Source organism: Vulpes lagopus, chromosome 4 (assembly GCF_018345385.1).
Source record: "Vulpes lagopus strain Blue_001 chromosome 4, ASM1834538v1, whole genome shotgun sequence".
Taxonomy (NCBI): Eukaryota; Metazoa; Chordata; class Mammalia; order Carnivora; family Canidae; genus Vulpes; species Vulpes lagopus.
The window spans coordinates 118,286,834-118,310,221 of record NC_054827.1 but is presented as its reverse complement, the minus strand read 5'-3'; the positions used below and the strand labels follow the sequence as shown (position 1 = coordinate 118,310,221).

The following is a 23,388-nucleotide window of genomic DNA, read 5'->3' as shown; positions in this document are numbered from 1 at the left end:
TGCCCACCAATGTCACCTTCCAGCTACTCAGAGGGCCATCCTGGAAGCCCCACCAGCCCCACCTGCTGTGGCTGTGACCTCGGCAGAGCCCTGTCATCGACCCCCCCAGGACTCTGAAACAACACAAACTCATTCAAGCCACTAAGCCTTGGCGTAACGTGTCACAGGGGCAGCAGATGCCCGGCTCGGTCTCCCTTATCAGACCGTGAGTCCCCAAGGGCAGAGTTTGTGTCCTTGTCACTCTGGATCTCTGGTCCCAGCCCATAGTCTGAGAAGAACCGGGGGCTCCTCAGATATGCCTTGAGTGAACGAATGAAACCCTTCAAAACTCACCGTTCACCCTGAGATAGAAGAGATTTATTTAGCAAGAGGTAATCAGGAAACATATATTTTTACAAAAATGGAAATTTCTTTTTTTCCAAACAAGCTGTAAGTTGAAATATTTTAGGACTTGAAGTAGAATTCTCATACCACTAGGTATTGCTTACAGCAAAAGTTGTCTGTCGTCGTGGAGCATGCCTGCCGCTTCAGAGTTAACCCGCGTTCTCTCTACTGTACAATGTAAAAAATCGATGGTAATATTCACAGAATAAGCACTACGGTACTATATTCCTGCTAGAAGGCGTTCAGACAGGACTACAGTATATGCAATAAAAACACTCGGTTATTGGTTTCCTAGTTCTACGGTGTGGTACTATTTTCACGAAGCATACAGACTCAGAGCATCTCAACGTAAGCTTGGAGTAACCGTTAGGCAGCTAGAAGAGGAGAAGTGACATGTTCTGCGTCCCCGACTTGCAGTGAATGCCGGGCAGCGGTCGGCAGAAGCCGACGCGACCTTGTGTGGTGACTCCGTGTCCCGTGGGATGCTCCAGGGCCTCGTCCGGGTTCACGGAGGCGGCTACTCATGCTACCTGGTGTGATTCCTAGAGCAAGGAGCACGTGGTGTCTGCACGAGGTGGCGGCGCTGGTGTCGCGGGGCGTGGTTCTCAGTGGAGAGGACTCCCCTCCGTCCGGGTTACTGGGAGACGGGGAGTGTGGACCCCTGGGATTTTGGCTGAAAAAGCTGCTTTGGAAATTGGCATCACCGTCAGCGGGAAGATCTGTGGATGACTGGACTTCAGGGTGCGGTCCCCTCCCGCCTCCCCCCACCCCCCAGTTATAACAACTACATGGAACATGCTGGGAGGACGCCCCGGGGTGGGGGGGCACGCGGCCCGGGGGCCTGGGCCGGGGCGCGCCAGAAGCAGGATGAGGCCCAGGCTGGCGTCTGCGTGGGCTCTGTCCCCCGTTCCGAGAGGCTGAGGGGCCGGGAAGATGAGGACGTCGTGGGAAGGAACCAGGCTCTGCGGGAGTCAGGGGGGCGTCTGAAACGGAGCCGAGGCTCCTGGTCCGCTTCTAGAGGAATCTAAGAACGAGAACGGACTGTGTTCTTGGAGAAGCACATACTAAGGAGGAAGATCCAGGAACCAGACAACTATGTACAACATCACACAGCGCATGTCCGTGGGGCGGCGGGTCTGGGCTGGCGGCTTCAGGTGGGCAGTTTTGGCTCCATTCGGAGGGAGGACTCGTAGAGGCTCTCCTCATCCATCACAAAAGACCGGTCCAGCAGGTACTGGGTCACCTGGGAGGAGAGACAGGAGAAGAAGCAGCAGGGCCATGGGGTGTTTGTGGCATCTGACCCAGAAGCAGGCCCCCCGAAGGGCGGCCAGCCAGGTGCACAACGCAGACCTGCCTCATGCTGCGTTTTGTCTTCACGCATCTCCTTATGACCGTAAATATCGTCCTGTTGGTAATATTAAATCACAGGCAGTCAGCCTGACCCTCCACTGCCTTAGCTTTGGTGGAGCACTAGATGGAGTATTTGGGGCCTTTTTGGGGGCCTTTATTTATTTGTTTGACACAGAGAGAGAGAGAGCAAGAGAGAGAGCGAGCATGAATAGGGGGAGCAGGAGAGGGAGTAGCAGGCTCTCCACTGACTGGGGAGCCTGATGAGGGACTCGATCTCAGGAACTCAGGATCATGACCTGAACCAAAGGCAGACGCTTCACTGATTGAAACCCCTGGGTGCCCCTATTCTGGGCTCTCTTTTGAAAAGAAAAAAATCTAACATGTCAAGTATAGAATCCAAGTGGTGGGTGATCTGGGGGTTTTATGTTCTTTCAGTGTCTCCTTTATGTTGGAAAGATAGATTTAACCTGAGGCCGAGTGACGCTCAGCCCAAGGGAGGAAAGCAGAAACGGGCTGGGCCTCCCCTTCTGGCCTTGCATGGCTCACTCCGGGGCACGATCTTGGGGTGGACAATCAGGAGGACCCATGGCCCGACTTGACTCATTCTTCCCTCCTTCCCTCACATCACCTTCTGGATTCCTACTATTAAATGCGCATGGAGGAGCCCGAGCCCGAGCATCCCTCCCAGGAGGCACCAGCTATGCCAGGTGTCTTTATAAGGCTTACTCATTTGTGAGCTGTTTGGAACCAAAGGTTCGTATTTTTGCGCAGAAACCCAGGGCAGAAGAGAAAGCACACATTTGGGGATCTTCGGATGGCGGCTAGAGCAAAATCAGGTGTTGGGTGCACGTCTTGCTGCTGGAGCCTCTAGCATGCTACTGTGGGGCTGGGAGCTGTCAACACCTTGGCTCTTAGTTGCAGACAAAGTGATGATAGTGTCCAGCTCAGGGGTACCACCAGCAAGTCCAGGAAGTGACCCCCACATCACAGTCCAGATGAGCTGCTGGTCTTCCAAGCCCAGCTGGCCACCTCTTGCCAACACCCCTTCCTAGAACTCATAAATCTCGACCTCAAGCCCTCCGAACACCAGCATATGGACGAGCTCGTCCTCTTCATGATGAGCAAGCTCAAGATCAAGCCCCCTGAGCAGCTTTGCTTTAAGGGGAGATGGGCAGCAAACAGCACCCCTGTGAGGTGGCCACCTTTCCATGTGCCTCCCATCCAAGCTCGAGGTGGAGCTCCAGGAGGAGGGCCCCAGGCCTGATCCCACGCCTGACACGTAGCACGCTGAATGGCAGAATGAGCGAAGACCAGGGGCAAGGGGCCCAATCGGTAACCTGTTGGTTTTTCTCAAAAACAGATTCTTACAGGCAAATCTGCTACAAAACAAAAGTAAGAGCTTGCTTTTCTGGGGGTGCTTGGGGATCTGTCTGGGGCTGGACACTGAGTGAACCCTGAGCAGGAAGGCAGAGAGGTGGGACAGAGGGGATGGATGTCTGCGTGGAGGAGAGGTCATAGGATCAGGAGCCAGAGTTTGGGTCAGCAGGTCTCAGTTACTTTGTCCATGAAATGGGGCATGCGGTTCCAAGAGCAAAGTGAGACCAGCATGCTGACCACCCTCCACACAGCCACTGTCTTTACAAATGCAAGTTAAACCAGTTCTGTAAGCTTCTTTCCTGGCTTCCCATGGTCCTCATGACAAGGTTCCGGAAGCTTCCAGGAGCCCAGGCTCACCTGCTTGGGGCCTGTCTGCTGCTGCTCCCTGTGGCCATCCTCAGGTGGGCCCTCCCCACCTCCTGGAGCCGGTCTCACCTGTGGGGCCCCCGTGGTGTCCACACCCTCCTGCAACAAGGTAGCCTGTGCTACCTCAAAGTGAGTACGTTGGGCCGGGCCGTGCTGTTTGCACAGAGATGGGGATCCCCTGCTTCTGGTGGGGACCTGGTGGCTAGGGGATTTTTCCCAATTGGGAACTTTGTAACCAGGAGCATATTGCTTTACAAAAAGATGTTGAAAATGCGGCCTCCTTTGCCTTGGTGGGGGATTAGATGTAATCCTCCACCATCCAAGGGCAGGTGACAAGGTTCACACCTGCTGCCTGAAGCTGGGAGAACTCACTGGTGGCGGGGGCGGGGGGGGGGGGGGAGGAGAGAGGGAGGGCTTCCTGGAGGAGTTGGCATTTGAGCCAGGGGAGCCAGAGAGAGAAGGGGGAGTGGGTCGATGTGGAGGGATGAGGGAGGAAGAGGATGGTCCAGACAGAGCACCTGTGTGAGAGCCCAAGGGTCGGAGCACCGGCAGCTTACCTTCACTTGGTGTTCTATTTTATACGCAGTTTGTTGAAACTGGCGGATCTCTCGGATAATATGAGATATCTGTGAGAAGGAGGGGAGTTTAAGAAGAGAGTTTGCTCTCTTGGTGCCCCCCCCCCAAGCCCCTCCACTTTGCAGCACAGAAGGGGCATCGACAGCCGACCCTGAAGCCGCCTCCTGGGAAGCCCCACCAAGGCTAGTGGTTTCTGCTCAAACTGCTCCCAGGGCAATACTCATCAAAAATCTACAGGTCAATTATTCGAGAGAAACCGCATCATTCTGTCAGTGGGGCAGGCTGACCAACAGCCCAAAGCAGCCCTTACCTCCCTGCAAAAGTCAAGGCGCCTGCTATGTTGTGCACAGGCACCCCGCGAAGGGGCCCCAACCTGTCAGCAAGCTTTCGTTCCACAAAGAGGCACTTGTCGGGAGCTCGTCACACAGCCCTGACCCCAGGTCCAGCGAGAAGGTAGACGGGGTAGCTAGAACTCAGGCCCCTGCTCCCCTTACAGCCCCAGGTCTCTCTGGGAAAATTAGAAACCTACTCGCTAGTGCTGGGGGATGCTGCATTGATGATTTTGTTGGGCCACACGAATCAAGTGTCATAGGGACAGTAAAAGAAGGGGTGCACATAAAGTGCTCTGCCCTTTACCTGTAGGGTAACTGTGGGGGGGGGTCCCTGACCCCTCCCAGCCTCAGGTTGCTTCCCTGTGAGGTGAGGCATACTGTTCCAGGAGCACCCACCCCTCGGCCTGTGTGCATCATTTGAGGTTGTGCAGGAAGGCGGGCTCGGCAGGGGCTGCCCGATGCAGTCAACTCCCGGGGGGAGCCACGGCCCTTGCAGCAGGAGGGTGGGGTGGGGGACACAGCTCTTACTGGGGGAGCCATGGCCCTCGCCAGGGTCGGGGGGCATGGGTCTCATGGGGGTGGGAGGGAACAGGTCTCACTGGGAGAACCACGGCCCTGGCCCGGGGAGCCAGATCCAGGCTTCAGCACACACATGGAGCAGGCCTGCTGGTCCTGGGACTCGGGTCTGGGCTCTGCTGCCCCCACTGCCCGGAAACTCACCATTCTCATCTTGGAGAAGTTGACCAGGCCGTCCTCCGTGTAATTGGGCGTCCCCTCCTCGATGAAGGCCAGGTCGGTGAGGTACATCCCCAGGTAAGGGACACAGGGTGGATCACAACTTCGAAGCAAATGGCATGAAACAAAAGGTTTTCATTTAAAAACACGAGCCTCTACTACAAACAGAACACCCTGCCTGCGTCTTTTGCTTTGCTGGAGGCAAAGGGTTTCTCTTCTCTGAGAATAATGGTAACTCTCGGGCCTGGGATTGTCCACTGGCTCTGAGGCTCAGTCCCAGGGTGATGGGTGACACAGCGCCCGTGGGGCCTGGGACCTCTCCACCCACGGTGCCCACCCTCCCCGGGCCAGAAAGCCCTCCCCGTCCCCTCCGCTCTGTCCCAGATGCAGCCTTCAGGCTCTGCCCCCGGCGCCCTCCCAGCCCCTGACCCTGTCTCTCCTGTGACTCCCCGTCCAGTCCTGCTCAGTCACCTCCTGGAGGATTCTGCAGCCCCCACCCTGTTCCACCAGCATGGAATCCAGCCGCCCACGTCCTTCTGCTCCTTGAGACCTTGGCCCCTGTGTCAGGAGCCCCTGGCCACCCAAGCACCGGGGAGCCAGAGCAGGAGACCTGGCCCTCTGAGATCACCCTCCCGCAAGGGGCTTCTAGGCAGGGGGTGGCGACAATGTCCATGATGGGTGACTTTTTAGGGGGTAGCATGTTGGGGGAGATGGGACCCAGGAGTGACAGACCACAGCTCTGATTTGTGGCTCTGAAGCAAGGGCTTCAGTTCTGGTTCTACAGTGGTGTCTTCTGGAGCCTCTGGGTGGGGTCAGGGAAAGGGGCTGGTTTTGCAATGGGTCCAGTGGCCACTATGCTCTGGAAGAGCTCCAGGGAGTGCCCTCAGGGTTCGTGGCCTCCTCTCAGCTCAGCACGAAGGTGCAGGGGGCTCTGTGCATGGACTTGCAGGTGCAGGTGACCTCTGTTCCCACACCATTGGCCCTTTGTCTCCTGGGGGCCACGTGGCAACCTGCCACCCTAGAGGCAGGTGAGGCAGGGAGATGGGGGGCCCTCGCCTGCTAGCTGTGGGACCCCGGCCGGTCCCCCAGGCCTGAGGCTCGCTCACACAGTGGAGCGGGTTGCAAGGCAGTTTTGGTGACGTGCTTACACTACATTAAATACCGTTGTTCCTACGGTAAGAAGCACTGCATTTCCCTCTGGTGGTCTCACAGCTTTGGCAATTCTCTGCCCTCACTTCTTTCTTTTTAAACAAATAGCAACAGGTCTCGGGATCAGAGTGTTGGCAAATACCAGGATCCCGACCAAAATTCAGTGACCTTCTATCTGTTTATGGTGGTAACTTTGTATTATGACAAGTAAGGTGGCTTTCCATTTACTGTCCTGACAAAGTTTTCCTTCTTATTTACATTCATCTTGGGGAAAACATGAGTCACTTATAAGGAGACTGCTACATGAACGTAAATGTAGCTGGGCTCGGATATGGCAGCTAGGGAGACCGGGACAGAATCGTTTTCTGAACTGTAGTCTTGACTCTTTCTTGAGTGTTGAAAATAATTTGGCAAGTGTTGATCAGATTTTTTTAAAAATGGAAAAAACCAAACCAAGAAGTAGAATAAAAGAGAACATCTGAGCTCATTGCATGGACCAGAAGTATACATTGCTCAGTGAGGTTTTTGTTCCTCTTTTATGTCTATGCATTTCTTAAAAAAAAAAAAAAATATATATATATATATATGTGTATATATATATATTTTACTGTGGGTTGTGATTAAAAAACTCAGCAAAACTCACACGGGTCACTGGCAGGGCAATCTGGGTCCCGCTGGACCACACAGTATGTGACTTTCCACATCCTGCCTGTCGTCCTGCGAGTTTAAGGCACAGGCTCAGGGTGGATGGAGATACAGTTCAAAGATGGAGAAGTAGCTCTGGAGCTGCAGCTGGTGGCAGCTGGCTGGCCAGCTGTTTCTGAGCGGGGCTTGCCTGCTCCCCCTGCCAGCTCCGCACCTGATGGTGACTCAGTAACCAGGGGCCGGGGAGGATCTCTGGTCCAGGAAGGAGTGGGGAGGGAGGCCACGTGGCCACAGGGACCGAACATGCAGAGTGTTCCTGGAGGTCTTATGGGGTGTCCAAGGGCCCAGAGTGGTGGGAAGATCAGGGGTTCCTCTCCTGACCTCTCTATCTATGGAGCTCATGGGAAACACAGTGGATGTGCAAAGTAGTCACTTGCAGGTGGCATCACCAGCCCCATTACTGCTCTGTCCCTCTTCACTGCCTTCCTAGTGAGGTGGTTAATTCAATCACATGAACACGTGCACACACGCATGCACAGCAAATTCAGACACATAACCAACCAACCGAAACCCAGAGCTGTGCCGGTGGATGTGTGGGGGTGGCAGATGGGGGCCGTGTGGGGAGGAGAGGGCTGGTGGAGGGTCTCAAACGGGTGCCACTGTGTGGGGACTGACCGTGGGGAGCACCCGAATGACAGGGAAGCATGCAGAGGTCTCCTTGTAGGCTAAACACCCAACGTCTGGCTGGCTCTGACCCTTCCCTGTGGGCACCCTGGGCCGCCTTGGGGAGGGAGGGTCTTGCCCTGGACCAGGGCCTATCCAAAAAAGCTGATATGGGGTTGTTCCCTCTTATGACAGACGCCTCACATGCCTGTATCTGGTGTCTTAGGGAAAAGAGAGAAAAGAGCCCCATTCTCCATCCTAATCACTGCCTCTGGTTTTCTGGGTAGTGCCTGGACGCGGCCTGATGCTGCCTGGAAGATACTGGCACCCAGGCTTCACCTGCCTATGCTTGCCTGGGGTCCCCAACTTGATGTTTCTTTATACCAAGAAATTTCTGATGACGTCAGGCGGGACGACAGGGATCATGTGGTACCAGCAACTTGAAGTCAGACGTGGCTGCTTGGTGGGCTTCCACCCAGGGGTCACCTCTCCCTTCTCTCTGCTCTGTCCCACCCAGTAGAGGGACGGGCCACTCTCACACCTTCCGCTGCCTCTGGCTGGGATCTCTTCTCCTTCCCAGGGAGGGTGTGAGGGGCACTAAGGCTGGGATGGGTGGGCCACCACCCCCAGGGCTAGGGTCCAAGCTTCTGGCATGTGGTGCAAGGAAATCGGGTACTCAGATTTTGGGGAAAAGACTGCCGTAGGGCAGGAGGGGGGTGGGGCTCAGAGTCCAATCTTGGTTTTGGCCACCTGGACACTAACTGCTCTGTTGTCTCGTTAGCGGGAGATGGGGCTTTGCTGTGTGGTCACAGGCAGAGAATGAAGGTGGAAAGAGGTATTTGGTATGTTGGAGCCCCTGACTCCTCATATCCACACAGAGGTGGATTTTCACTCCTGCGCAGGGGGTCTGGGGATGGGCTGGCGGTCAGCTAGCTGACTGGCTCCCCATGGCTGGTCCTGTCCTTCACTTCGGGCAGGTGAGGGGCCTGGCTTTACGGCAGTAGCCTGGCCCCATGTTCCTCCAAATGGAGGGCTTCCTATTCAAACTGCGGCCAGTGTGCAGACATGCAAATGTGTGCTGGGTTAGGATGAGGCTGGGCGGGTGGGCAAAACCAGAACTGACCCCAAAAGGGCCGGTGACCAAATGTTACTGAAGAATTTAGATCTCAGCTAAATTCTGTTGCTCGGAGGCTCTGATGGCTGGCAGGTGGACAGGAGGGGATGGTCTCATGGGCTTCTCAGGGCTGTGGGTTTCGGGAATGGGAAGGGTGGATGAAGTCATACTCAGGGTGTCTGGGCATGCAGCCAGTGCTATAGGCAGGCCCAGGGGCATTGAAGAGGGTGGCTTCGGGGAATAGGGGTAGGATGCAGGGGTGAAGTCTTGGCTGTTGACTAGCCTGGGTGAAAAACATTTCAATGATGGGCTGTATGAAGGCTTGGGGCCCGTGATGGGGCTGAGACCCACATGGTAAGGCTCAGCATGGACTCTTTGTCCAGGCAGGTCACCAGCTGTGCCCATAGATGGCCACTTCCTTCCTTTTGGTCACTGTCCCCCACCTGGTGAGGCAGACCCCCAGCTCTATGGGAAAACCACAGCGCCTCTGGAGAATGGATGCAGGACACGTTTATCCCATGTGTCCATAAAGCAAGAACCTGGTTTACATGAAGGTCTCAACCCCCAGAATGCCTGGAGACCCCTCCGCCCCATGTGGCAGGGAGCAGAGGCACTGCGACAGGCCCACAGGGAGGAGGAGAGACAGCATGGAGGCCAAGACAGAACAGGGGCGGCGGTGGACGAGGAAGCCATGGGAAAGAGGCAGACGGAGAGGCACCCAGGGCAGATGGCAGGTTGGTAAATGAACGGTGGGGCAGCCCCCCACAAGCACAGCCCACGGGGAGCTCTGGGGAGCCCCGGCACAAGAGAGACGGCACAGATGGGTGGCACATCTGTCTGAAGACAAATACAGTGAAGAGGAGTACGGCAATGATACAAGGGGCTGGTGAGGGACGGACCAGGTGTGGTGGGGGCAGCAGGGGGCATGGATGGGCTGTCAGTGGAGTATCTGGGCTGCCGCCAGGGGCCAGGGGTGCTGGCCTGCCCTGTCCCCAGGCTCAGTGACCCTGTGATCGGCATGATGGCAGGACAGGCACTCTTGGCCTCTGAGTTGTCAACACCTAGGGGTGGCTCAGGGTCTCCCGAGGAGCACAAGGGAGTGAGGGTGGGGCCAACTCAGCTCTCCCCACAGAAGGAGGACAGAGACCAGTGCAGAGGGGTCTCACACAGCAAACATGGGGGAGGGGACACCAAAGCCATTGCCCGTGCGTGGGTGGACACAGCATGTAGTGAGGGGCTGAGGCACTGCTGTGCTGGGGGAGCTTTCCTAGACCCTCTTGGGAAGTGGCCCACGGCAAACCACAGAGCTCTGGCCTTGCAGGCCGCTCTGGGCCAGTGCCTGGCTCTGTCACTGTGGCCACTAGTGCCTCGGGTTCCTTGTCTGCAGAAATGGGATGGGAGTATCTTGCAGTGGTGGTTCTCCATGGGGGTGGTTTTGCCTCCCAGGGGCATTCCCAGGACGTCTGGAGACAGCTCTGGTTGTCAGAATCTGGGGAAGGAGCACTAGCATCTCATGAGTGGAGGCTGGGGATGCTGCTAAACATCCTATAAGACAAGACAGGCCCCATTGCAGGATGATCCTGGTCTAGTGACAAGAGGGCTGAGGCTGGGAGGCTCTGCAAATGATAGGCAGGTTGATGTGGGTACAGCACTGTGGCTAGGGGAGGTCTGTAAACAGTGGGGTACAGCTAGGGGAGGTCTGCAAACAGTGGGGTGTGGCTAGGGGAGCTCTGCAAACAGTAGGGTGTGGCTAGGGAGCTCTGCAAACAGGGGGGCTAGGGGAGTTCTACAAACAGGAGGGTGTGGCTAAGGGAGCTCTGTAAACAGTGGGGTGTGGCTACCAGAGCTCTGCAAACAGTAGGGTGTGGCTAGTGGAGCTCTGCAAACGGTAGGGTGCAACTGTTGCAAAAATTGCCTTTCTGGGATCCCTGGGTGGCGCAGCGGTTTGGCGCCGGCAGTTGGCCCAGGGCGCGATCCTGGAGACCAGGGATCGAGTCCCACGTCGGGCTCTCGGTGCATGGAGCCTGCTTATGTCTCTGCCTCTCTCTCTCTCTCTCTCTGTGTGACTATCATAAATAAATAAGTAAATTAGTAAATAAAGAAAGAAAAAGTTGAACAGCTGGAACTGTTCCTGGGTTCCTTCACCCCACAGACTGGTGAGTCCGGGTGGCCAGCTGAGAAGTTTAGAATTTACACTCACTGGGGTCTAGACCATCTTCTCTGATAGAAACATTAAAAAAAAAAAAATTGCCTTTCTTTGCTTCCAAGATGCCATTTTCTGTACAATGTGCTCTTGTTTTGAGGACTAATTCTCAGTTGAGAAAGGAAATACAATATCATTAAATAAACACATTGACTTTAAGGCACATCCTGATGTCAGAAATACTGAAATGTGGGGAGAATGTGCGGGTCAGAGGAGGGGCATCTGGCATCACAGCTGTTGGACCCACTGGACACCAGTGAACTTCTCCCTTTCTCTCTTTCTCTCTCTCGGGAAATGTCACCGAGACTCTGGGGTTTCTCTGGCGGTCATAGAGGACAAAGCTGACCCCCCCTGGAGGTCGGGGGTACCTAGGGGTCTCGCAGGTTGACGGACGGACAGACAGACAGACAGACCTGCTCCAGCCGGATGCGGCCCGTGAATGCCTCTGCAATGTGGTTCTACGATTTAAACAGTGGGGTGACAAAATGACACACACTTACTTTTTCAGAGCTTCTCTCAGATTCTTAAATCTGCCCTCTGATGATACAAGCTTTTGGAGCTTATCAATCAAAGCTTTTGTCTAGAAAGAATCAGAAGCATTTACTAACCCACGGCACGCACCGCGGCCCGAGGCACCGGCCCACACTCCACAGGCTGCCTGGGGCTCCAGAACCACCTCCATTCTGAAGGTGGGCGTTTTTGGGGACCTCCAGGGTCTGGAACCTCACCCCCCACCTCCTGAAGAGGCAGACACAGGCCCTTGTTTTGGGGGCCTGTGACCATGCACACACCCTTCAGAAACAGACGTGGGGTGATTCTGGGCCCTGGAAACACCCCTCACCCTGACACCAAGGGGGCGGGGGTGGGGCTGGCCACATGCAAGGAGCCCCTCCAGAGTTGAGCCCTTCCTGTGCCCTGAACCCAGGGGTGTGGCCGAGGGACCCACCTTCACCTGTGTATCCCAGGATCCCCGCAAATGTAGGAATCAAGAAAGAAGATGCAGGTGAGCTGATGCTCCAGGAGGACAGGCCACGAGGGGGAAGAGCAGGGCCGGGCCGAGGGTCCCGTCTGCTGCATGGCAGGCTGGACACTGGCATCTTTCTGAGCAGGTGTGTGTCCCTGGGGGCTGCCCTGGGCCTGGCTCTGCACGGGCGGGGGGAACCCCTGTGCCTCGGTGGCCCTGGTTCCCTCATGTATGCATCACTGAGGTGGACGGTGAGCCCTGCTTTCCAGTTCCTGTCCCCAAAGTCCAGACGGTGGCTGAGAAACAGCACTAGAGGCCAGCTGTGTGCCCGCACGTGGAGGGGACACGGCCATTGGGCCGAGAGCACCCCTAAGCTCTGGGCCAGAGTCCCTCTGAGAGATCTGACCACAGAAAACGACTCAGAGTGTTCATGGTGACGGGAGAAGAGACTGTGTGACTCTTCGAGGGGACCTGCCGGCCGAGCACACCGTGCAGGTCACTCTCTTCCTGACGAGAAGCGTCAGCACCCAGTTTGGACGAGCCCGGCTCAAAGCACACATGCGTTCTGGAGCTAGTGAAAGGGGCACCCAGCCAAGGACACGGGGTCCTGCTTCCCCCGAGATGGCTGCCCTTGGCTAACTGTCCTGAGGTGCTGCCCCTCGCCGCTCTCTCCCACCTGCCTGTGGAGGAATGACCTGAGGCCTGAGGCCAGATGGAGGCTGAGAGTCCTGGACCTGGGCCTTGGCGGGAGTGGCAAGCAGCCTCTGTGAGCCCACGGGCAAGACACCACTCCTCTCACATTGCTGGGCCTCCACTTTCACAGTCAGAAAATGGGAGTGAAAAAAAAAAAAAGAAAGAAAATGGGAGTGAAGGCCCAGGTATTCCCTAAGGCAATGATCATTCAGATATCCTAGGACTGGGCCACACAGATGCTAGCTCAGGAAGCCCGCGGAGGAAATATCACCCTGCCGTGGTCATGAGAACCTAGGACGACATTCTCATTTGTGTGGAGTTTTGGTATACATTTGGCCCCAATCTGTGGCTCTGAGATGGGCATTCTTTGATTCCTTCCCCATCTGTGCTCCTCTGGGGTGGCGCTTTGTCCGGGGAGGAGGTGTGAAGCCTGAGAGGCCACAGGATTTTCCCAGCCGCTGCTTAAAGAAGTGAGTTCCAACTTGAAGCAGCTCAAGTATCTCCTGGTGGGAACAGAGGTGTCCATCCCTTTTGTGCCCAAGGGGATACAAGCCCCTGGGGTCTTGGGCATCTCTGCTGGTGGGCAGAGAAATAAGGGGCCCTCGGAATTGGTCACTGAAACCAGAGACCAAGCAGGGAGCCTGCCTTGTAAGTGGTATTGAGGACAAAGATGATGACAGAGCGCCCTGCAGGTCATCCCGTCCCATCCAAGAACAGAACACTTGATGGCCAAGGCCGCTCCCGCCCAGAGAGGCCGCAGAGGACTGCCAGCCTAAGAGAGACTTCTGCTTCTACTAAAATGCAACCATCCTCCAGGGAGGCGACACACAGACCCGTAAGCCATCTGCACCAGCCGGTGGAGGGCCACCTCTGATTCTTCCTGGAGGGTGTCCCCCTTTCAAAGGAGATGGGGAAGAACAGGGAAACAGAGCCAGCAGGCCCCACCTGACTGCTTGGCTCCTGCACAGGCCTGCCTGGGCTCGGACACAATACTTTTCAGCTTTGGCCATTCAAGCAGCTGCCGGGGCTATGTTCCAGGTAGAAACAGAGCCATTCTGGTAGGTCTCAAGTATCTCATGGGACACCTGTGGAGGGGCAGCGCCCAGTCCCTGGCTGGTGTGGGCTGAGCACCGTGTAGATGCGCAGATGCCCAGCGCCTGGCTGAAGGGCTGGGAGCAGCCGGCCCGGCCCAGCCGGCCACAGAGCATGCAGGCCTGCCTGTGCTTTCCGAGGCATCTCTGATTGGTGGCCCCAGGTCCTAAATGACATCTGAGAATGCAGGCCAGGCCTCACCTCTGCCCCCTATTTGCACTCTCCAGAGAGAACAGAAGACTTCAGGCTAGTCAAGCTGGTTCCCTCCCAACTCCGCACCATGGGTGATGCTGGAGAACAAGAGAGTTACAGAGCACCCCCAGTGGTGGGAAGTGTGGCTGGTCTGGGGGCAGGAGAAGAAAGATGTGGACCTGGAATGGGCCCTCAGACTCCACGGACAGCCCTGCCTGAGCCCTGGCAGGTCAAGTTAGCCTGGATGACCTGGGGGTTCCACAGCATCCAGCTCAGCCCCTGGCCTCTGGAGTTCACAGCACCATGTGTGGCCAGATGTGCCCACAGACCTGAGCCCCAGAGCTCCAGCCTCTGTTCTTTCCAGGAGCCCTGACAAGGGGCACCGTCCCCTATCCATGCCCTGGCACGTTTGTGTGTAAGAGCAAGAAGCCCAAGCTTGCTGGGAGCAGGGCCATCCCTACAGCATGCTGCAGTCTGCTGCCATCTGGGCCAGAGTGAACAGATGTGGTGAAGGGCAGTGTCCCAGGGCTTGCCGGGTTTGGTTGCTTATCTATGGAAGAGGAATTCATGGACGTGCTGCCTGCCTGGGGGTGCAGAATTGTGACCTGCCATTGGCAAGAGGATGGTAGGAGGGCAGGTAATAAAGAGAACGTTGAGGGGGACTCGGTATGCAAATCCAGAGCAGTCTAGATGAGACAGGACCCCTGGAGACCCTGGACCCCACAGAGCCCACCAGCTGTGGGACCACAGACACTGTCATCAAACTTATTCTGTCCTTTGATGGCGTCCATCCAGCCTCCTGCACACATGCAGGCTGGGGTTGGGGCACCTGACACATGCATCAGGGAGGTGGCCCAATGGCCCCACTGTGTGCTCCTCTTAGGAGAGATGCCCCCTCATGACTACTGTGCGGGGAACTTTATTCCCAAGGAAGAATCCACTTTTCAGAATCACATTCTGAATGAATAAAGATCAAACCCACATTTGAGATCATCAACTATCCTTGGTGGCCAGAAGGGGTGGTGAAATTAGAATCCCGGGAAGGAACTTGTGAGATCATCCCGCCACTGTCTCAACAACCCTGCAGATCTGGGCTGGTGTCTGCATGAAGCTACCACTTTTTTGTCCCAACTCAAGGAGAAGAGCATTGGGACCAATAATCACTGTCTTAACGCTTCCTGCTTTGGAGTATTAATTATTCAAGTGGGAATTTAAGTCCTGTGGGTCCCAGTGCCACATTTGTGGGCCCAATACCTGGTCTCAGGTGATATGGGAGAAGGGGTTTTACTGGGAATGTTGGCCCTCACCCTGTCCTCTGCCCACTTAGGGATGTCCAGAGGCCAGTACTCTGGAATCTCAGCCCAGCCCAGCCCAGCCCAGCCCCAGGCAGGCAATGGTGCCAGCTTCCCACCCGCACCTGCTTAGAGACTTTGAGCCACGTCTTTTTCAGCCGGAATATTGCGCTCCGGTTCATGGATGAGGTGATTTCCAGCACAGCATTATAGTTGTGTAAGCAGCGGCATATGTCAGCCACCGCCACCCACTTCTCGATGGCGCTCACTCTTGCATTGATGTCTTCATTGCGGATGATTTCTGAAGCAATCAAGTTACTGATCTTTAAGCCCATGCAAAAAGACAAGAAAAGAAAAAGAGGCATAAGTATTGCAAAGATGATAAATCACCATTATTTACAGATGATATGATTGCCTGTTTGAAAATCCCAAGATGATGCTCATTAGCAGAACAATTAACATTAGGGTGATTGGTTAAAGACTCAAGATATGAAAATGAGAAGTTTTCCTATGAATTGGCAATACCGACAAGAAAATACCATGAGGAAAGGTCATGTGTAAATTACCTAGGAACCTAAACTGATGTGAACATTGGAAGATGCTATGGGAAAAAAAAATTACCACAGGTTTTAAACATTTAAATTATGAAGAAAAAGATCAAATTCCCAAATGGGAATATAAATATGCCAAAAAACTAATATGTGGCTTTAGTGCAATCCAATAAGCATGCAATGGGAGCTTTCTTGAGAACCTAATGAAGTAATTCCATGATTCATCTAGAAGAATAAAGAAAAGCCAAGCTCTGCCACAGTCCACACCACTGGGCTTGGAGAGGACCCTATACTTTGTGGCATCCTGGTCTCACATATAATGTGCCCCCAGCAGACAGGCACATACAGACACACACATCAAATGTGGGTGGAATGGGGGGCAGCCAGGAAGCTGGGGGTGGGTGGGTGGGACCAAAGCATCATGGAACTAGGACTGTGTGGAGCTGGGGCAGTGGGAAGAGCTAGGTCGAGGTCGCCCTGTGCTTTTCTTTGCAATTTCCTATGAATCTATGATTACTAAGAAAAAGTTGGAAAAGACTACTTGTTATAAAAAAGTTAAGGTAATAAAATGACATTCATAGATGAATAAAAACTGTAGGGCTTAACTGCCAAGAAATCTTCTCAGAAATAATTTCTGCAGGGTGTACATCAAAAGAATGGATCATAAAAGTATTTAAGAATGGAAAACACCGAAGAGAATTGAAAAGAATCAGGAAGAAATGATAACACAAAACAGTACCATATTGTAACTCTTAATTACATTGAAGTGATAAAGGTTTTTCTTTTCCATAAGAAACACTGAACCCAAAACCAGTTTTACATGTAAGTTATATGATTTTTTTTTAAAGGAGTAGCTCAGTGGAGTCTTCCAGAACATAGAGAAAAAAAGAGTATCTTACAACTTATTCTATGAAGGGAGTAAAATCTTGATACCAAACCCAGATATGGACAACACAAGAAGGAAAATCACACCCCCGTTTACTATACCATGACCACGTTAGTTTGTTTCTGGAATGAGAGGGTGTGTGACTGTTAGAGAAAAATTGGCATTTACCACATCAGCAGATTAAAGGGAGTAAACTGTAGGTCCATCTCAATACTTGCGGTGGGGAGAAAAGATAAAATTCCTATGGTAAATGCCATTAACAAACAAGGAAAATAATTCCTTTAACCTGATAAAGAAACAAACATTGTCCCAAACAGGGAGATATGAGAAGCACCGTGGAACCACCCCTGAGATTCACTACCAACATTTCCACTCAGCTCCGTTGTAAGGGGCTGCAGGCAGAGGAGGTGCATGTGGGCAGAGGGGAGGGTGTGGGTGCGGGCAGGGGTGGTGTACGAGGGGAGCAGGGGGAGGGTGTGGGCAGCAGGGGTGGGCATGGGCAGGGGGGTGCACCTGGGCACCTTGGTGCCTCCAGCTCCCTGTCCTAAGAAGCCCTAATGCTGCAGAACCCAGTCAGTACCACTCAATGAGGCAAAGAAATTACAGCAAAGGGCCGGAGAAAGATCTAGAAACAGTTAGTCAGGCTGGGACATCTCCATCAGGGAGGCACACACTGTGTCTGCCAGGAATGGTGGATTTTAAGAGAGATGGCCAGATGCCAGGTGGTGACGAGGGCAGCCCTCGGAGGTGGACTGCGTAGGTTCAAAGCAGGCTGTCCTGCTATGTAACGTTGGGGATGAAATTTAGCCAGTCATAAAGTGGGAATGAGACGGTGATGACGAAGCCCACAGCACAGTGCCCGGCATGTGGCAAACAGGCAGCAAGTACTCACTTTGTGGCCTCGCCCTTGGCTCGCCTGGGTCCTGGGCACGCACTGGGGTGGGGAGGGCAAGGGATGGTGTTTCCAGGACCTGCCTACCTGTCCCACTTACTCCCTCTAGCCCGACACAGATTTGCTCCTGCTGTTCTGCTGCCGGGTTCCCTATAGGGCTCCTCCCCTGAGCTGCAGTGCAGGGCTGGGCAGGGGTGGAGTGGGTGGGGGAGAGGGGGGTTTGGGGGGAATGGGGGGGAGGGGTCTCCTGCTTTTCCTCCTGGCTGCCCAGGACCCTCCCCAATGCGGGGTGTTTGCCAGGGAGCCCCGGCTGGGCAGTCAGACAAGTGGAGTCATGTGCTCCCTGCTTGCAGCTATCAAAGGTCTTCCCCCCAGTGGATGACCCCCTCAGGGTGCCCTCGAGGTTCCAGAGAGGCTGGGAGCGGCCCTGTGCTTGCAGGGGCCGCAACCCGGATGGCCATGCGGAGGCTGCTGGGACAGGTGGTCCTCAAGCCACGGGGGTGGGCAGCGGAGGAAGGCATGGCCAGGAGACCCCAGGCGTCGGCCCGAGGAGCTTCGGTCTCCCTGTGTCTAGTGTGGGCTCACAGCCTTCATCACAGGGTCCAGCGATGAAGAACCCGGAGAGGGAGGCACGCCACCCCCCCCAGGCCACCCCCCCGCCCGGCCCCAGCCCCCTGCCATCTCCGTACTCACGTCATTGAAATGCTTGGTGGTTTTCATGATGTAGGGCGTCCGCTCGTTCTTCTCCACTTTCATCCAGCCTTGCCCAAAGAACTCCCTGCGGGAAGTGAACCCAGGGTGCATGAGCTCGGCCTCCCTCCCTTCCATGCCTTGACTTCTCTGCTTTCTGGAAGGCTTTCACATCTCGGGGAGTAGGTTCTGCGGAGCCCCCAAGAGGAAGGGACCCTGGTCATGTGGCCAGCTCTGCTTGTACCAGCTCAGGGCCTCAGTGGCCTCATCTGTGAGATGGGAACAAAGATCACACTTTCCCCACAGGGCTGCTGCCAGGCCAAGATGACAGACTCTGTGGGGAGGCGTGTCAGCTGCTGTGGAGTGCAAAGTTCCAGCAGGTCCTGTTCTGGATCTCGCTCCTGACAGGGACACCCGGCACCTCAGACTCACTGTGCAGACACTGGTCTGCAGACAAGGCCAGAGGGGTGAGGCGCCTATGAGCCAGCCAGCTGTGTGTTCTGGCGACGAGGACTGTGTGGGCAGCCCACAGCCATGTGAGCCTCCCAGGGAAGCTGTGTTGGCAGGGACGGTGAGGGACCCCGGTGGACTGCTGTGGGCAGGACTTGGGGGGAACATGTGTGAGACTCCGCTTCTCCTCCCAGGGGAGCCCATCAGGAACGAGCCAGCCTTTCCCCAGAGATCCAGCAGGTGCCTGGAATGCCCACACCCTCCATGCCGGGGACAGCCATCGGGAGTTTCGGGGGCACTGCCTTTGGGAGAGCAGACACACCAAAAGCCCTATAGTGATTCAGGGCCTCAGATCTGGAGATCCCAATTTGGGGAAGCTGTTCTCGGACAGTTGTCAGAAGCTCACAAAAACAGTTACGAGGAGGTTTACCTCGGCTTTACACATAAACGTGGATCCTGAACACCACCCCAGGCTTTGTGCCCTGCTGGGGAGAGCCGTGTCCTTGTGACGATGCCGTGTATGAACACCATTTGCGCTGTTAGCTGAAGGAGGGGTAGGCGCTCATTTAAACAGCGGGACTACTGCAAGTACCTGGGGGTGACCAAGGCAATGCCAGGCCTCGGGGCTTCTTCAAACTCCAGAGCTGTGCCCTCACTCTGTTCCTGAGGTGCACGTGTGTGCACATGTACACACTCACTCATTTCTGCATAAACACTCCTGTTCTAGAGCCCTGGAGTAGGAGCACCGAGTTGGAGATGCTTCTGGAATACTTACAGAGTGTGCATGTATGCGTGTGCGTGTGCGTGCATGCGTGTGTGCAGAACGTGAGGTCAGGACGGAGGATCCTCCTGTATCCCTGCCCACACGCACATTTCTGTTCCCCTGCAGAGAAGTCAGGTGGCTGTGGAAGCCTAGCACCTTCCAGGGATGCATCAAGGCAGGTCCCTGGTGGGGGGAGAGGTGGCAAGGGGAGGGCCTGGTGCCCGCACCCACTCACTCGTAAGGGATCTTCTTGAAGACCAGGTGGTCCAGCAGGGTCAGCTGCTCCGCTATCTCCAGGGCCGAGTGGTTTTCAAAGGGCTCTGCCTTCACGCCTTCGGCCTGAGGGGAGTTAAGTCCTGAATTAGGCCCTCCTGGATTTCTGGCAGCTTCTCTGCTGTAATCTTGGCTTAGGTTCTGGGGGCTGGGGGAGGGCACTGAGGGAAGGGACGATCTGCTGTGCCCTGAGCAGTGCAAGCCTGTGCTCCCCGAGCCAGCTCGCAGGAGGCTACCTTCCCTGGCTCAGGAATGAGACAACAGAGGCTCCCAGAGGACCCTACTGGCCCACGTCACTCGGCTGGAAATGTGAGGGAGTCCCGGCTAGGACTCCCAGGCTCCCAGTGACCTGTCCCTCCCTATAGGTTCTGTCTGCATTGGTAGCTGCCTCCACATTTCCTTTTAAAACTCATCATCAGGTATGAATTCACAGATGTGATCCCCCTGGGGCACCCAGAAAATGGCTGTCTGGCCTTTGTCTTGGAGTTTCCATGTCTCTGGTCATGTCCCCTACAAGAGAGGGGCCTGTATCTACAGAGGAGGGGCCTGTGTCCATGGGGGAGAAGCCTGTATCTATATGGGGGAGGGGTCTGTGTCCACAGGATAGGGGCCTGCTTCCACAGGGGAGGGGTCTGTGTCCCTGGGGGAGGGGCCTGTATCTATAGGGGTGGGGCCTGTGTCCATGGGGGAGGGGTCTGTGTCCTCAGGGGAGGGGCCTGTGTCCATGAGGGAGGAGCCTTGCCCACAAGGGAAAGACCTGTGTCCATGGGGGAGGGGCCTGTGTTCACAAGGGAGGAGTCAGGAGCGAGGCTCAACCCTTGGCCTCCAGCGGGGCCACAGGGCACAGAGGGGCCAGCTGTCCTGCCCAGAGGCCCCAGGGGCTGGGCTGAGCTCCCCCAAAGCTGCCCTGATCACAAGGGAACAGGGTCCACCCCATATCGAGGGGGCAAGCCCACCTCCTAGACTTCTTGCCCCCCCTCCCCCCTTCTTCAACAAATAGCCACAAAGGGCTGCTCGCAGGTCCTGGCCAGACACTGGACATGGAAGCAGCAGAGAACACAGTCCCTGCTCCAGGAAGCTTCAGCCACAGGACAGGCAGGGACAGAATGTAGGGAAGCAGAGGAAGGACCTCTCACTGCAGCCTGTGAGTGTGTGCACTGGGGTGTCCACGGTCCTGGGCATGCTGACCCCGGGCCAGAGGCCTTCATGTAGGACTACAGGGATGTGATGGCATCGGGGAGGGACAAGTTCTCAGAAGGTGGTGGGGACACGGGGGCAGGAGCAGCAGGTGCCAAGCAGGCCACTGTGATTGGGGGTAAGGACTCTCATGGGGAGGGAGCCCCCGCAGGAGGTGAGCAGCACAGCCCACTCTCCCGGGCTCGGGATGGCTGGACTGAAGGCCTGAGGACCAGCAGCTGGCCCGGGCTGGGGAGAGGCCTGGCCAGGAGCAGGTGACCCTGCTCCCCCCACTCCCCCCGGAGACAAGGCGACCCTGGAAGAGAGAATGAAGCATGCCTGCTCCCACCTATCTCGGGGCCTGTCCAGGTCTTCCCATGAGAAGCCCTTGGCCCTTGGGCTCTCTGGTGAGGCCTCTAGGGCCTCCTCTGCACAGGATGTGCCCCACAGGCTTGGGGCCCTGGGAACAAGTCAGGGCTGAGGGTAGCTCCTGCGGTGCTTTGTTCTGCAAGAGCTTCAGGATGTTTGCCAGGGAACAAGGGGCTCTCCTGCTCCCAAGGGCTAAACATTCCAGTTAGCCTGTTGGGAAACTGCTCCCCTGCGGGGAGGCCCCAGGAAGGAGCCAGCGTCCTGCCCCAAGGGTCAGTGTGGTGTCTGCATGTGAATGGGCCACCAGCACTCAGAGGGCAGGATGTGGGCCCCATGATCCAATGATGTAGGCACGTGTTCCCCTGTGCGTGGCCTCACATATGCCCTATCCGGAGACCCGGCTCCAGGGGAGGGGAGGGGAGTGGGCAGGAGTGGAGGGGAGGTGGGGGGGATGAGAGCCGTGGGCAGAGGGCTGAGGATGAGGAAAAGAGAGGCAGGGGTGTAACGGGTTGAAGTCCCTCCCTCCCAAAAAGACGCGCTGAAGTCTGAGTCCCTGGTTTCTGGGAATGTCACCATGTTTGTAAATAGGGTGTTTGTAGATATGCCCAGGTTAACGTGGGGTCCATGGGGCGGGCCCCACTCCAGAGGCACTGGTGTCTGTATGATGAGGGGGACACAGGGGCAGACGTGCATGGGGGAGGTGATGCAGAGATGTGCAGCGGTGAGGATGGCCCAGAACAGGGAAACGGAGATCAGAGATTCACAGCCACAGCCCAGGACTGCCTGAGGCTACCGGAAGCTAAAAGAGGCAGGAAGGCCCATCCCCTGAGGTGGCCAGGGGAGCACGGCTCCACCAACACCTTACTTCGAATGCCGGGCCTCCAGGACCAGGACCGGACACATTCCTGCTGCTCTGTTCCGGCTGCCCCAGGGAACCCATATGGGAGGGGCCTGCCTGGTCAGCGGCCTGAGGAGTGATTTTGGGGCCCTGGGAGGCCTGGCTCACCATCTGCGTGATCTCCTCCAGTGTGATCTGGTTGTCCCCTGGGTCCTCCTGGGTCAGAGTCCTAGGGGGCGAGATGGCACGGTGAGCCATGTGCAGTCTGAACCTGGCCTCAGCTCGGCGGTCCCCCTCCCCGTGCCCACTGGAGCCATCAAGCACGTGGCAGGCTCCCGCGGGCTGCCCCACGGACGTCTCCCTGACGGTCTGACCATCGGGATCAGCTCCCTGGCCCTCCTGGCTGGGCGAGGCCTCCTCCTGGGACTCCCTCAAGCCCTCGTCTCCAGGCTTTTGGGGAGGCAGTGTGCACACTTGGCTCCTGCTACACCCCCCCACCCCAGGCCAGGAGCCCCTGAGGGCAGGCTGATTTCTGGTCTGTCCACACCTGGTGCTCGGGCAGCAGCACGGGTGGTCCTGTGGCCGCTGCTCTGACATGTGTGTGGAACGACAGAAGGAAGAAGAAGGAACCCCAGGCCTGGACGGCAGAGTGGGCAGGAGTTCTGCGGAGCCTTCCAGACATGGAGAAACAGAGGAGGTGGGGAGGCCCAGAGGTGGCCTGTGTGTGTGGGGAAGGAGGTGGCGTGGCTTGGGGGTGCAGGGTGCACACCAGGCTGTGGTGGGGAGTGAGGTTGGACTCTGAGTCGGCCACAGTGCTTCATCCCTGATGTGACAGCAGCATGACCCCTGGGGCAGAGGATGCGGCCTGGGGCCCGCAGGGCCTGGGTGGACAGACACAAACCCCTGGATGTCCACCCTGCAGATGGCACTTTTAGTTAAACTTATGGCGAGGTGATGGTCACACAGAGAACATCTGGCCCAGGGTGCCACAGCTGGCTACGGTGTGCATGTCGTTCCAAGCAGGGCCACCCGATACCAGGTTGTGCTCTTCACGGCACCAGAGGCAGCGTCCAGATCAAGCTCCCGAGCTGAGGGGCCTGGTCAGTGGGGCCTGGGGCTCTGTGCACTCCTGAGGGAGGGATACGACCCTGGGGGCCGGCTGTGTGTGTGAGGCTGGGTGTGTGTATGTGTGTACGCACGCGTGGCTGCGTTTGTGTGCGGGTGTATGGGTGTATGTGTGCAAGTGCGTGTGTGCATGTGTTATTTGCATGTGTGCATGTATGTGTGCGACTGTGTGTGCATGTGTGCAGGGGTATGTGCATGTTTCAGGTGTGTATCTGTGTGTGTGTGCATATGTGCAGCTGTGTGTATGC

General features: G+C 56.2%; 1 protein-coding gene across 2 annotated transcripts in view; it reads right to left on the bottom strand.

Moving 5' to 3' along the window:
- Positions 1-335: 335 nt before the first annotated feature.
- Positions 336-23,388, bottom strand: part of RASGRF1 (Ras protein specific guanine nucleotide releasing factor 1) — a 93,324-nt gene continuing 70,271 nt past the window's right edge. For both annotated transcript variants that reach the window (XM_041751359.1, XM_041751360.1), the window contains 8 exons: positions 22,184-22,244; positions 19,595-19,698; positions 18,150-18,234; positions 15,253-15,450; positions 11,395-11,474; positions 5,106-5,223; positions 4,035-4,103; positions 336-1,627 (listed from right to left, as the gene is read on the bottom strand). In XM_041751359.1, the coding sequence (XP_041607293.1) occupies positions 1,535-1,627; positions 4,035-4,103; positions 5,106-5,223; positions 11,395-11,474; positions 15,253-15,450; positions 18,150-18,234; positions 19,595-19,698; positions 22,184-22,244 (808 nt within the window). In that variant the 3' untranslated portion in view covers positions 336-1,534. The remainder of the gene's footprint in view (positions 1,628-4,034; positions 4,104-5,105; positions 5,224-11,394; positions 11,475-15,252; positions 15,451-18,149; positions 18,235-19,594; positions 19,699-22,183; positions 22,245-23,388) is intronic.